Source organism: Chiloscyllium plagiosum, unplaced genomic scaffold (assembly GCF_037043375.1).
Source record: "Chiloscyllium plagiosum isolate Xiang-an unplaced genomic scaffold, Cpla_swu_hap1 HiC_scaffold_31, whole genome shotgun sequence".
In the NCBI taxonomy this organism is placed as follows: domain Eukaryota; kingdom Metazoa; phylum Chordata; class Chondrichthyes; order Orectolobiformes; family Hemiscylliidae; genus Chiloscyllium; species Chiloscyllium plagiosum.
This window is the reverse complement of record NW_028270169.1, coordinates 21,497,413-21,513,109: the sequence shown is the minus strand read 5'-3', so window position 1 is coordinate 21,513,109 and position 15,697 is coordinate 21,497,413. Positions and strand designations below refer to the sequence as shown.

At 45.8% G+C, this 15,697-nt stretch overlaps 1 protein-coding gene across 2 annotated transcripts in view; it reads right to left on the bottom strand.

Annotated features, from left to right (window-relative positions):
* The window catches only part of tp53i13 (tumor protein p53 inducible protein 13), a 48,831-nt gene that overhangs the window by 18,401 nt on the left and 14,733 nt on the right, over nt 1–15,697 (bottom strand). For both annotated transcript variants that reach the window (XM_087977331.1, XM_087977330.1), the window contains one exon: nt 14,370–14,428. In XM_087977331.1, the coding sequence (XP_087833457.1) occupies nt 14,370–14,428 (59 nt within the window). The remainder of the gene's footprint in view (nt 1–14,369; nt 14,429–15,697) is intronic.

The following is a 15,697-nucleotide window of genomic DNA, read 5'->3' as shown; positions in this document are numbered from 1 at the left end:
TTCCAAACTTCTAGCTCAGCACTGTCCCCAAGACTTGTCCTACCTGCCTATCATCTTTTCCACCCTCCGCCCACATCCACCTCCCCCACTCACCTATTGTACTCTATGCTACTTTCTCCCCACCCCCACCCTCCTCTCACTTATCCCTCCACCCTTCAGGCTCTCTTCCTGTATTCCTGATGAAGGGCTTTTGCCCGAATTGTTGATTTTACTGCTCCTCAGATGCTGCCTGAACTGCTGTGCTCTTCCAGCACCGCTAATCCAGAGATGCTTGTATTTATGTACATGTGACAAGAAATCAAAGTGAAGTTTAGCTGTGTGTTACTATAAATGCTCAAGGGTTCTGCTAAATTATTTATACAGAAGCCAAAATAATAATATTGTTTTTATGCTTCGAATTCACCTTGGCCCCCATCCATTTTCTTAATTCGAGGCTGATTCTTCCAAAAACGACTGGTTTTTAGTGAGAATTCAATAATAAAAGGGAAGCCCACTGAGGCAATTGTAGCCAAAATAAAACTCTTGATCTATATAAACTTCTGGAGTCAAATCGAAGTAGATGAGGTCACTGCACAGCCTCCAATGGGGAATTTCTGTGCCTTTACATCACTTTCACAAAGTCTATTGTCACTTTCCCCATGGCAACCCAGAAAGCAGGGGGAGCTGGGAAGGGAAAACATCCACAGCAAAGCTTTCAATGGTATATGGGGGGTGGAGGGGCATCAGGCTGGGCAATGAGATAGCAGTAAATATTGTTCAGCATCTCTTTTGCCCAAGGAATCACAGAAGATGCTTATTCTATGTGTAATGTAATCAAAGTTTTAAGCCTGAATTCAACCTGGTGAAGCTACCAAACATGACTACTTAAAGAACAGCACAGCACAGGAACAGGTCCTTTGGCCCTCCAAGCCTATGCTGATCCATACTCTCTATCTAAATCAGCTGCCTCTTTTCCCAAGGGTCTGTATCCCTCTGCTCCCTGCCCATTCATGTATCTGTCTAGATACGTCTTAAATGACTCAAAGTTTGTGAGAAGATTTGTAGCTCGGGTGCTTGTTGCAAACGTTTCGTCCCCTGTCTAGGTGACATCCTCAGTGCTTGGGAGCCTCTTGTGAAGCGCTTCTGTGGTGTTTCCTCCGGCATTTATAGTGGCCTGTCCCTGTCGCTTCCGGTTGTCAGTTTCAGCTGTCCGCTGTAGTGGCCGGTATATTGGGTCCAGGTCTATGTGTTTGTTGATGGAGTTTGTGGATGAGTTAAAAAATAAGGGGTAGGCCAGTTAGAACACAGTTGAGGAGAAACTTCTTCACCCAGAGAGTGGTGGATATGTGGAATGCTCTGCCTCCGAAGGCAATGTAGGCCAAGTCTCTGGATACTTTCAAGAAAGAGTTGGATAGAGCTCTTAAGGATAGTGGAATCAAGAATTATAGGGATAAGGCAGGAACAGGATACTGATTGTGGATGATCAGCCATGATTATAATGAATGGTAGTGCTGGCTCGAAGGGCCGAATGGCTTACTCCTGCACATATTATCTATTCCTCCAAATCATTTATGTATATCACAAACAACAGTAGTCCTAGCACGGACCCTGTGGGACACCACTGGTCACAGGTCTCCATTTTGAGAAGCTCCTTTCACTACTACTCTGACTCCTGTTGCCCAGCCAGTTCTCTATCAATCTAGCTAGATGGATAGCTACCTGGACCCCATGCAACTCCACCTCCTTCATCAACCTACCATGGGGAACCTTATCAAATGCCTTACTAAGGTCCATGTATATGACATCAACTTTGTCACCTCTTCAAAGAATTCTATTAGGTTTGTAAGACATGACCTTCCCTGCACAAAACCATGCTGCCTATCACTGATAAGTCCATTTTCTTCCAAACGGGTATTTCTCCTATCTCCAGTAGCCTCCCTACCACTGGCATCAGGCTCACAGGTCTATAATTACCTGGGTTACCCCTACTCCCCTCCTTAAACAAGGGGACAACATTAACAATTCTCCAGTCCTCCGGGACCTCCCCTGTGTTCAAGGATGCTGCAAAGATATCTGTTAAAGCCCCAGCTATTTCCTCTCTTGCTTCCCTCAGTAACCTGGGATAGATGCCATCCGGTCCTGGGGACTTGTCCACCTTAATACCTTTTAGAATACACAACACTTCCTCTCTCCTTATGACAACACGACCTAGAGTAATTGAAGATCTATTCCTAACCTCAACATCTGCCATGTTGTCTCCTTGGTGAATACTGAAGCAAAGTGCTCATTAAGAATCTCACCCATTTTCTCTGACTCAATGCATAACTTTCCTCCTTTGTCCTTGAGTGGGCCAACCCTTTCCCTTGTTACCCTCTCGCTCCTTATATATGAATAAAAGGCTTTGGGGTTTTCCTTAACTCTGCTCACTAAGGATGGCCCCTTCACGAGTTGCACTACTTATATGCTGCTCTAGAAAACCCTCCTGGATGCTTCTTACAAATTCTGCTCCATCCAATCCTATCACACTAAGTGATTCCCAGTCAATGTTGGGAAAATTAAAATCTCCTATTACCACCACCCTGTTGCTCCTACATCTTTCTATGATCACTCTACATATTTGTACTTTTCCCAACAGCGAACATGAGATAGGCCTGTAGTAAGCCCCAACATTGTTACCGCATCCATCCTACTTCTGCGCTTTGCCCATATTGCCTCACTGCTCGAGTCCTCCATAGTGCCCTCCCTCAGCCCAGCTGTGATATCCTCTTTGACCAGTAATGCAACTCCTCCATCCCTTTTACCTCCCTTTCTCTTCCGCCTGAAGCATTGATATCCTGGGACATTTAGTTGCCAATCATGCCCTTCCCTCAACCAAGTCTCAGTGATAGCAATAACTGCGGGGAGCGGGAGGGCAGTGTTGCAGGCAGGGGGCAGTGTTGGCGAATGTATCAGCTTTTTAAACTGTTTGCTTACCTTCCCGGCAGCCCCCTGGTTCTCATTCTCTCTATCACTTGCTGCTTAGCATGCAAGTGATAGACAGAACCAAGCGATCCCAGAACCAATGCATCTCATCTAGGCTCTGCAGTCCTACCACATCCAGTTGTGAATGGTGGTGGAACCTTAAACAAGTGGGTGGCACAGTGGTTAGCACTGCTGCCTCACAGTGCTGGAGACCCAGGTTCAATTCCCGCCTCAGGCGACTGACTGTGTGGAGTTTGCACGTTCTCCCCATGTCTGCGTGGGTTTCCTCCAGGTGCTCCGGTTTCCTCCCACAGTCCAAAGATGTGCAGGTCAGGTGAATTGGCCATGCTAAATTGCCCATAGTGTTAGGTAAGGGCGAAATGTAGGGGTATGGGTGGGTTGCACTTCGGTGGGTCGGTGTGGACTAGTTGGGCCGAAGGGCCTGTTTCCACTGTGTAATGTAATGTAATCTAATCTAAACTCACTGGAAGAGAGGGCTCCACAGATGTCCCCATGCTCAATGCTGGAAAAGCCCAACACAGAAGAAAAGATAAGGCTGAAAATTCACAGCACTTCTGGCTGAAGATTACTGAGTGAATGATCCATCTCAGCCTCCTCCCGTGGATCCCAACATCACAGATACCAGTCTTCAGCCAATCCAAATCATTCTGTGATATCAAGAAATGGTTGGAGGGACAGGATTCTGCAAAGGCTCTGGGTCCTGACAACATCTGCCAATACTACTGAAAACTTGTGCTCTAGAACTTGCTGGTCCCCTAGCCAAGCTGTTCCAGTACAGTTAGTATAACACTGACATCTACCTGACAAATCGGAAAATTGCCCAGATATGTCCTGTACACAAAATGCAGGATAAAGCATGGAAAAAAGCGCTGAATTCCAGAACTGAGGTGAAGGAGACAGCTCTTAACAGCAAGGCTGGATTCAACCGAGTGTGGCATCAAGGAGCCCTGGCTAAACTGGAATCAATTGGTATCAGGGACAAACACTACTGGCTAGAGTCACGCCGGGCACATAGGATGGTTGTGATTGTTGAAGGTCAGTCATCTCAGTAAACATTCCTCAGGGTCATATCCTTGGCCTAATCACCTTTATTTATCAAAGATCTTCTGTCTATCATAAGGTCAGAAGCGATGATGGACATTACACAATCAACATTTGAGAGTCCTCAGATACTGAAGCAGTCAGTGTTCAAATGCAACAAGATCTGGATAATATCCAACCTTTGGCTGAGAAATGGCAAGTAACATTCATACCGCACAAATGCCAGACTCTGAACATCTCACATAAGGGGTAGTGGTTAGGTTGTCTCTTAACACTGAATAGTGTTACTATCACTGAATCCTCCACAATCAATATCCTAAGAGTTATCACTGACCAGAAACTCACCTGGACTTGCCACTTAAATGTATCAGCTACAACAGAAGGTCAGAGGCTAGGAATATTATGGCAGGACATTCACTTCCTGCTAACCCAAAGCCTGTCCACCATCAACAAGGCACAAGTCAGGCGTGTGATAGCATACTCCCCATTTGTCTGGAAATGGGGTGCATCTTCAGCAACACTCAAGAGGCTTTGACACCATCTATGACAAAGCAGCCCATTTGATTGGTACACCAACAACTTCCTCCACCACCGACACTCAGTAACACCAGTGTGCTATCTACAAGATGCATTGAAGAAATTCACCAAAGATCCTTACACAACACCTTCCAAACACATGACCATTTCCAGCTAGAAGGATAAAGGCAACAGATACATGGGATCACTATCACCTGTAAGCTCCCCTCCAAGCCACTCACCATCCTGACTTGGAAATATATCGCCCTTCCTTCACTATCACTGGGTCAAAATCCTGGAATTCCCTCCCTAATGGCATTGTGGGTAAACCTACAACATCTGGACTGCAGTGGTTCAAGAAGGCAGCTCACCACCTCAAGGGCAACTAGGGATGGGGAATAATAAAAATGTAAAATCATATACAGAAAGTGACATCTAGAGATGAAAAGGAAAATGGATTGAGAGATAAAAGACTAAGAAAAAGTTGAAATCAAAGCTTTAAGAAATGAGATTCGGACGCTTTAAAACTAGAGATGATGCTTATATTTAAGACTTTGCACGTTAACAATTCATTACACCTCAAGGGAGAAACCTTTGGGAAAGGTTAATGTGAATGTTTCAATGGACAATCTGACAAGATATGGTATGGTGAAACTTGGGGAAGAGCTGGATAACAAAATCAACTATGTGCGAGGTCTCTGTGTGTTTCACATCTCAATACCTTCACCATAATTTCTCACAGAATCCAGTCCAGTCTACAGAATGGTACCAGTTACTGCCTTCAGAGATGTGCTGGACTTGTACTCATAGTGCAACTCCAATGATAGCATTCCAGATTCTTGTGAAACATTCTGCATCCAAAAACAATATAAGAGAGAGCGAGTCTGTGTGGGTCAAATATAGCAAAACACATGTTCTCTGGTTTATCTCATTAACAAATTGCATATTTTTAAATAGCTTATAATCCACAAGGGAACTATTCTTTGACAACACTTCCCAAACTTGGAACCGCTACAACCTAAACAGCAACAACAACTATATGTTTCCTTCCCAAGCTAATCACCATTCTGACTGGAAAATACATCACTGTTGCTGGGTCAAAATCCTGGAATTCCCTCTCTAAAGACAGTCTGGGTGTACCTCCACCAGACAGATTGCAGCAGTGACTCAACACCCAATTAAAACAAGGCAAAATCGACGTTTCGGGCAAAAGCCCTTCATCAGGAATAAAGGCAGAGAGCCTGAAGCGTGGAGAGATAAGCTAGAGGAGGGTGGGGGTGGGAGAGAGTGGCATAGAGTACAATAGGTCAGTGGGGAAGGAGATGAAGGTGATAGGTCAGGGAGGAGAGGGTGGAGTGGATAGGTGGAAAAGGAGCTGGGCAGGTCGGACAAGTCCGGACAGGTCAGGGGATCGAGTTTCTGGAGGTTAGAAGCTAGGATGAGGTGGGGGAAGGGGAAATGAGGAAACTGTTAAAATCCACATTGATGCCCTGGGGTTGAAGTGTTCCGAGGCGGAAGATGAGGCTTTCTTCCTCCAGGCGTCTGGTGGTGAGGGAGCGGCGGTGGAGGAGGCCCAGCACCTCCATATCCTCGGCAGAGTGGGAGGGGGAGTTGAAATGTTGAGCCACTGGGCGATGTGGTTGATTGGTGCGGGTGTCTCGGAGATGTTCCCTAAAGCGCTCTGCTAGGAGGCGTCCAGTCTGGGGAACATCTCCGAGACACCCGCACCAATCAACCACATCGCCCAGTGGCTCAACATTTCAACTCCCCCTCCCACTCTGCCGAGGATATGGAGGTGCTGGGCCTCCTCCACCGCCGCTCCCTCACCACCAGACGCCTGGAGGAAGAACGCCTCATCTTCCGCCTCGGAACACTTCAACCCCAGGGCATCAATGTGGATTTTAACAGTTTCCTCATTGCCCCTTCCCCCACCTCATCCTAGCTTCTAACCTCCAGAAACTCGATCCCCTGACCTGTCCGGACTTGTCCGACCTGCCCAGCTCCTTTTCCACCTATCCACTCCACCCTCTCCTCCCTGACCTATCACCTTCATCTCCTTCCCCACTGACCTATTGTACTCTATGCCACTCTCTCCCACCCCCACCCTCCTCTAGCTTATCTCTCCACGCTTCAGGCTCTCTGCCTTTATTCCTGATGAAGGGCTTTTGCCCGAAACGTCGATTTTGCCTGTCCTCGGATGCTGCCTGAATTGCTGTGCTCTTCCAGCACCACTGATCCAGAATCTGGTTTCCAGCATCTGCAGTCATTGTTTTTACCCAATTAAAACAAAACTCTTCTCTGAATTGGTTTTTTACAGTATTTCTGACCCTACTGAATGTTAAAGATTATAGAGTCATAGAGATGTACAGCATGGAAACAGACCCTTCGGTCTAACGCCGACCAGATATCCCAACCCAATCTCGTCCCACCTGCCAGCACCCGGCCCATATCCCTCCAAACCCTTCCTATTCATGTACCCATTCAAATGTCTCTTAAATGTTGCAATTGTACCAGCCTCCACCACATCCTCTAGCAGCTCATTCCATGCACATACCACCCTCTGCATGAAAAAGTTGCCCCTCAGGTCTCTTTTATATCTTTCCCCTCTCACCCTAAACCGATGTCCTCTAGTTCTGGACTCCCCGACCCCAGGGAAAATACTTTGCCTATTTATCCTATCCATGCCCCTCATAATTTTGTAAACCTCTATAAGGTCACCCCTCAGCCTCCGATGCTCCAGGGAAAACAGCCCCAGCCTGTAGCTCAGATCCTCCACCCTGGCAACATCTTTGTAAATCTTTTCTGAACCCTTTCAAGTTTCACAACATCTTTCCAATAGGAAGGAGATCAGAATTGCACGCAATATTCCAACAGTGGCCTAACCAATGTCCTGTACAGCCGCAACATGACCTCCCAACTCCTGTACTCAATACTCTGACCAATAAAGGAAAGCATACCAAACGCCTTCTTCACTATCCTATCTACCTGTGACTACACTTTCAAGGAGCTATGAACGTGCACTCCAAGGTCTCTTTGTTCAGCAACACTCCCTCGGACCTTACCATTAAGTGTATAAATCCTGCTAAGATTTGCTTTCCAAAAATGCAGCACCTTGCATTTATCTGAATTAAACTCCATCTGCCACTCCTCAGCCCATTGGCCCATCTGGTCAAGATCCTGTTGCAATCTGAGGTAACCCTCTTCGCTGTCCACTACACCTCCAATTTTGGTGTCATCTGCAAACTTACTAACTGTACCTCTTATGCTCGCATCCAAATCATTTATGTAAATGACAAAAAGTAGAGGGCCCAGCACCGATCCTTTTGGCACTCCACTGCTCACAGGCCTCCAGTCTGATAAACAACCCTCCTCCACCACCCTCTGTCTTCTACCTTTGAGCCAGTTCTGTATCCAAATGGCTAGTTCTCCCTGTATTCCATGAGATCTAACCTTGCTAATCAGTCTCCCATGGGGAACCTTGTCGAACGCCTTACTGAAGTCCATATAGATCACATCTACTGCCCTGCCCTCATCAATCCTCTTTGTTACTTCTTCAAAAAACTCAATCAAGTTTGTGAGACATGATTTCCCATGCTGAAAATGCTGGAAAAGCGCAGCAGGTCAGGCAGCATCCAAGGAACAGGAGAATCGACGTTTCGGGCATAAGCCCTTCTTCAATAATGATTTCCCACGCACAAAGCCATGTTGACTATCCCGAATCAGTCCTTGCCTTTCCAAATACATGTACCTCCTGTCCCTCAGGATTCCCTCCAATAACATGCCCACCACCGAGGTCAGGCTCACTGGTCTACAGTTCCCTGGCTTGTCCTTACCAACCTCCAGTCTTCCGGCACCTCACCTGTGATTATCGATGATACAAATATCTCAGCAAGAGGCCCAGCAATCACTTCTCTAGCTTCCCACAGTGTTCTTGGGTACACCTGATCAGGTCCTGGGATTTATCCACTTTTAACCATTTCAAGACACCCAGCACTTCCTCCTCTGTAATCTGGACATTTTGCAAGTTGTCACCATCTATTTCCTACAGTCTATATCTTCCATATCCTTTTCCAAAGTAAATACTGATGCAAAATATTCATTTAGTATCTCCCCCATTTTCTGTGGCTCCATACAAAGGTCGCCTTGCTGATCTTTGAGGGGATTCTGGATTAGTGGTGCTGGAAGAGCACAGCAGTTCAGGCAGCATCCGAGGTGCAGTTTTGCCCGAAACATCGATTTTACTGCTCCTCGGATGCTGCCTGAACTGCTGTGCTCTTCCAGCACCACTAATCCAGAATCTGGTTTCCAGCGACTGCAGTCATTGTTTTTACCTTGTTGATTTTAACCTGACTGCGAATTCTCTTGCAAGGATGCCTGCCTTGAAGAAGTTTTCCTCCCCTGATCTTTGAGGGGCCCTATTCTCTCCCTAGTTACCCTTTTGTCCTTAATATATTTGTAAAACCCCTTTGGATTCTCCTTAATTCTATTTGCCAAAGCTATCTCATGTCACCGTTTTGCCCTCCTGATTTCCCTCTTAAGTATACTCCTACTTTCTTTATACTCTAAGGATTCACTCGATCTATCCTGTCTGTACCTGACGTATGCGTCCTTCGTTTTCTTAACCAAACCCTCAATTTTTTTAGTCATCCAGCATTCCCTATAGTTACCAGCCTTCCCTTTCACCCTGACAGGAATATACTTTATCTGGATTCTTGTTATCTCATTTCTGAAGGCATAATGGGAAGCCTGAGGATTGGGAAGCCTTTAAAAACCAGGAGAGGATAATTAAAACACAAAACAAGGTGGGAGAGAAGATGAAAGCTGGCTAGTGATAAAAGACGATAGCAAGATTATTTTCAGTTCTATAAAAGTAAGCATGGACATTGGTCTGCTGGGATATAAGGCCAGAGAAATAATAAGGGCGGCATGGCGGCTCAATAGTTAGCACTGCTGCCTCACAGTGCCAGGGACCCGGCACTGGCCTCTGAAGACTATCTGTGTGGAGTCTGCACAGTCTCCCTGTGTCTGAGTGGGTTTCCTCTGGTATCCTCCAAAGGATGTGCAGGTCAGGTGAATTGGCCATGCTAGATTGCCCATAGGTGCATTAGTCAGGGGTAAATATAGGGAACTGAATCTGGGTGGGTTACTCTTCAGAGGGTTGGTGTGGACATGTTGGGCCGGATGGCCTGTTTCCACACTGTAGGGAACTAATCTAATAGGGAACAAAGAAATGGCAGAGGAACTGAGTAGGTACTTTGCATCAGTTTTCACTGTGGAAGATACCAGCAGCATACCAGAACTTCGAGAGTCAGGGGGCAGAGGCGAGTGTAGTGCCCATCAGCAAGGAGGTGGTGTTGGGGAAGCAAAGTTCTGAGAGTAGAGAAATCACCCAGACTGGATGGACTACGCTAGGAGAAAGTGAGGACTGCAGATGCTGCTGGAGATCAGAGTCGAAAAGCATTGCGCTGGTAAAACACAGCCATTCAGGCAGCATCCGATGAGCAGGAGAGTCGATGTTTCGAGCATAAGCTCTTCGGCAGGAATGTTGGGGGTGGTCCAAGAGGGCTGAGAGAAAGGTAGCTGGGAGTGCAATAGGTAGATGAAGGTTGGGGGATGGGTGGGAAGGAAGATGGACAGGTGAGACAGTTCAAGAGAGTGGTGCCGAATTGGGAGGTTGGATCTGGGATAAGGTGGGGGGGGGGGATGGAAAATGAGGAAACTGGTGAAATCGATATTGATCCTGTGTGGTTGGAGGGTGCCATTGTGGAAAATGAGGCGTTCTTCCTCCAGGCATCTAGTGGCTAGAGTTTGGAAGTGGAGGAGGCCCAGGATTTGTATTTCCTTGACAGAGTGGGAAGGGGAGTTGAAGTGTTCAACCACAGAGTATGGGGTTGTTTAGTGCCTGTGTCCCAGAGATGTTCTCTGAAACGTTCTGCAAGTTGGCGTCCTGTCTCGACTCAGATGGACTAAATTTAGATTACTTACAGTGTGGAAACAGGCCCTTCAGCCCAACAAGTCCGCACTGACCCGCCACAGTGCGACCCACCCAGACCCATTCCCTTACATTTACCCCTTCACCTAGCACTACGGGCAATTTAGCATAGCCAATTCACCTAACCTGCTACATTTTTGGATTGTGGGAGGAAACCCACGCAGACAAGGAGAGAGTGTGCAAACTCCACACAGACAGTCACCTGATGCGGGAATTGAACCCGGGTCTCTGGCGCTGTGAGGCAGCAGTGCTAGCCACTGTGCCACCATGCTGCTCACTATGCCCCAGTGTTCTGAAGGAGGTAGCTGAGAAGATTGTGGAGGCATTGGTAGTGACCTTTCAGAAATCACTGGAGCCAGGGAGGGTCCCAGAGAACTGCAACTTCTCCAATGAAACACTACTGTTTAAGAAGGGAGCGAGGCAAAAGATGGTAAATTATGTCAGCCTGACGTCGATAAGATTTTAGAGTCCAGTATTAAGGTTGAGATTGTGGAGTACTTGGAAGTTCAGGGAAAATGGCACTGAGTCAGCATGGCTTTGTCAAGGGGAGGGCATGCCTGACAATTCTGGGAGAATACTTCATGGAGGTAACAAGGAGAAGGCAGGAGAATGGGGTTTGAGGAACATATCAGCCATGATGAAATAGCAGAGCAGACTCAATGGGCCGAATGGCCTGATTCTACACCTCTATCTTATGGTCTATTAACATATTTTGAACAGCAAAAGAGTTGTTCTAGCTGCTTTTTGAAGTCACTTTGTCATTTCTGATATTACAGTTGTGTAGGTATAAAGCATTATTGAACCTTGATTAGCATGAAGAAACGAAACATTAATTTTAGTTACTGAGCATATACAATAATCACACCATTCAAAACCACCAAACATTTCGACAGTTACCAGGAAGTAGTCAACCATTACTGTATAATCAAAATCCTGCTCAGTCAGTCTGCTTTCCCCAAACCTGGTCTGCCCCCATTAATTCCGACACAGAGTATTTCAGACAATTACCTACAGTAAATTAGCGACAGTGTGCCAAGAGTCCTAGGCCCATCATCAACAACAACTGCTTCATCATTGACCTTCCCCCCCCATCATGAGGTCAGCAGTGGGAATGTTTACGTACAAAGTCCAGCACCATTCATGACTCAGATATTGAAGGCAGTCCGTGTCCATGTGCATCAAAACTTGGCCAACAATCAGGCTTGGGCTGATAAGTGGCAAGTAACATTCACAGCACACGAGTGGCAGACAATTTTGACTACCTCTAACAAGAGAGAATCTAACCATTGAATCAACCTCATCGCCATTTCAATACTGTGGATACAGGAGCAAGTTGGATTCCCAGGATTCTGTGATAAGTAACACCCCTCCTGATTATCCAATGTCTGTTTGCACAATTCAGGGGAGTGATAGCACACTCTCCACTTACCTGGGCAACGGCAGCTCCAACAAAAAGTTTGAAACGTTCCTGGAGGAAGCAGCCAGCTTGATTGGCACCCCATCCTCCAACCTAAACATTCACTCCCTCCACCACCGATGCACAGTGGCAGCAGTGTGTACCATCTAGAAGATACACTGCAGCAAGTGACAAGGCTCCTTCAATAGCACATTCAAAATCCACCCCTCTACTGCCTGGGGAGGGAGGCACGACAGTGGCAGCAAATGCAAGGGAATAGTACATTCTGCAAGTTCCCTTCCAAGCCATACATCATTCTGACTCAAACACTGTAATCGGCATTCCTTGATTGTCACTGGATCAAAATCCAAAAAAAAACCTGCTTCCAAAGTGCCCTATGGATGCTCTCACGATACAAGGGACTGTGGCACGTCAAGTCAACAGCTCACTACCACCTTTTCCAGGGCCTGGGCAACAAACACTGGCTTTGCCAGCAATGCCACATCCCTTGGGGGAGGAAAAAAGGCAAACGTTCATGGAAGTTGTTTCTTTCGGTTATATTAGTTTTAAGACCATGTGATGTAGGAGCAGGGGGTAGTGATTTGACCCATCAAGTCTATTCCACTCTTCAGTGAGATCATGACTGTTCTGATAATCGCTGCTGGAAAAGCACAGGTCAGGCAGCATCCAAGGAGCAGGAGAATCGACATTCCTCCCTGTTCTGATAATCCTCAACTCCATTTTTCTGCCTTATCCCCGTAATCCTTGATTCCTTCACTGATTAGAAACCTCTGTGCCGTGTTTATACTTAATGACTCAGTCTCAACAGCCCTTTGCTGTTGAAAGAATTTCACAGATTCAGTAGCCACTGAAAGAGAAAGGTCCTCTATGGCTCTAATGGATATGAGTGACCCTTGCCCCACCCCCACCGAGCTAAACTCCCTGTTCTTAAACTCTCTCACACGTAAATAAACCCTCTCTGCATCTGCCCTGTCAGGGGCCCTAAAGTTCTTGAATGTTTCAAGAAAGTTGCCTCTCATTCTTCCAAACTTGAGTGCATGCCCAATCTAATCAATCTCTTCTGATAGGAATATCCCTCCATACCAAGAATCAACCGAAGTGAACTTTCTCCCGGGAATGCAAGGTTTACAAAGTTGTAATACAATATTTACTTTTTGTTGTACTTTGTTCTGAAGGCTTGGTGATCTAGCTGGCAGCACTGCACTGTGTAAATCCTGCAATACAGCAGAAATGCTGCACTGCTACAGGTACAGTTCCTCAGAGCAGGTCAAACCTTGGGAGTGCTTCACATTCCGCGATGCTGTTCATTGAACAACAGACTACTTGCATGATCTTGCTGGCCTCCATAAAAAGATTGATTAACCGGACATTAGAGGTGGTGATGGCATAATGGTAATGCCACTGGTCTAGTAATCCAGAATCTCCAGGCTATGTTCTGGATAAATGGGTTTGAATCCCACCGTGGCAGATGGTGAAGTTTGAACTCTATAAAAATCTGGGCAATTTAATGACAATCATTGTTAATGGCAGTAAAAACTCATCTGGTTCACTAATGCCTGTTACAGAAAGGAAACCTCACCTTCGAGTGTCTCCAGACCCACATAGACGTAACAGAATCAGCTGCGCTCCAGGCAATTAGGGATGAGCAATAATTTCTTTCCAGCTACTGATACCCACATATAAAGAATGAAGTTTTAAATACACACACATTGCCAAGTGCTCATGGAACAATCATTACCATACCTCATTGTAGATGAGGCACTTTGAGATTTTCATAGAATCCCTACAGTGTGGAAGCAGGCCATTCAGCCCATCAAGTCCACACCGACCCTTCAAAAAGCTTCCCAATCCATCACCGTATCCCTGACACCTTGCATTTCCCCATGTCTAACCGGACAGTATGGGCGATTTAGCACAGCCCATCCACCTAACTTGTACATCTTTTGGACTGCAGGAGGAAACCCATGCAGAACACAGGAAGAACGCGCAAACTACACACAGACAGTCGCCCAAAGTTGAATCGAACCCAGGACCCTGATGCTGAGAGGCAGCAGTTGCTAACCACGGAGCCACCGTACTACCCCATTTCACTGAGTCACGTTACGTTGGGTTCTGTTGATGTGTTTTCTTTTATATAAAAAATGCTTATGCTCCAGAGACTGTAAATCATTCGGTGCTTCCATTGGCTCGTCACTAACTTTGCAAAGACACTGAGGGATGGGCAGTAAATGCTAGCCCTGTCAGTGGTGCTGATGTCCCAGGGATAGGTAAAAATAAACTCATTAAGTGACAGTAATGCACATGCTACACTAAATTTAATGCATGAATTGGAACATTCTGCAACATACTCTCAACTATCTAATGTTCTAAGGTTTAAAATACAAGGATAAAAATAATCAAAAGGTTTTAGGTTTTGAGCATGCATCATCATTTCCCAGTTACCTGTTTGGGATTTGCTCGTTGTATTCAATTCGCTCCCCCATACACACACAAGCAGCCTCCTGTAACAGAGAGGGAAAAAAAGTCTTCTGTCAGACAGTGGTCTTTCTGCTTCATTCACACTCTTGTTAAAATAACAAAATCTGCCTTGCAGGCAAAACTTATTTTTGAACTGCCAAACCAGCCAGTTTCTGAGTTAACTCAAACTTGGTGGAGCTCTCTGTCAAGACCTAGGAGCAGCCAGATACTTGGAAGTTTGGATGGTACATAACATTGTAGTTTCTTGCCTACAGGCTGGATTCAGTATGAGCTGAGATGAATCAGGCAGTGATTTCCTCTCTTGCTGGCTGTTAGTATCGAGAATATGCTCAGGGATATTTCCATCTGCACCTGTTTGTCACGTTAAAAATACTGACCAAAACTGAAAAGTCGTCAACGTGGCTGACAAAGTCATCCTGTAGAACGCTTCCGTTATTCAGTCTGGTATTACCCACCTTGATGAAATGTGGTACTTTTCTCCAATGGGACTGCTGTTTGCCTCTCTTAACTTCCATTGTTTCATACTTCCCTTCCCATGCTCGATCAGGTATCTAAAACTCATTTTCTCAGACACATCTTTATGCTCAGCAACTGCCTCTGGGCCTGACGTTATTCCACACACATTCCGAATTAAATTCCACTCTTTCTTTTATATAAAAAAGGCTTATGCTCCAGAAACTGTAAATCATTCGGTGTTTCCATTGGCTCGTCACTAACTTTGCAAAGACACTGAGGGATGGGCAGTAAATGCTAGCCCTGTCAGCGGTGCTGATGTCTCAGGGATAGGTAAAAATAAACTCACTAAGTGACAGTAATGCTCGATCAGGTATCTAAAACTCATTTTCTCAGACACATCTTTATGCTCAGCAACTGCCTCTGGGCCTGATGTTATTCCACACGCATTCCAAATTAAATTCCACTCTTCACATTTCAGACCCGCCCATAATTACAAATAATTCCATTACTTCGACTTCTTTCAACTCAATATTCTGCATTCGCTGCTCATGATGCACTTTTCTCCCTGTTGATTATTTTTGTCTCACACCATCATCCTTTAATCTCTTCTCCTTTCCATCCAATCACTGATGTTCCATTCTATTGTATTCTCCCCCCACCCTGACTTCTCTTTCTCTCTTTGCTCTTGTTTAATACCCTGTTAAGTCTGTAACACGTACCAACTCTGATAAAGGTATTAAAACTGGTATTCTGTCCTGGGATTGACCAGACTTCCTTCCTTTATGTTCCCTTCAGATTTCCAGCATCTGCAGTATTATGGTTGAGTGCATTGTGTG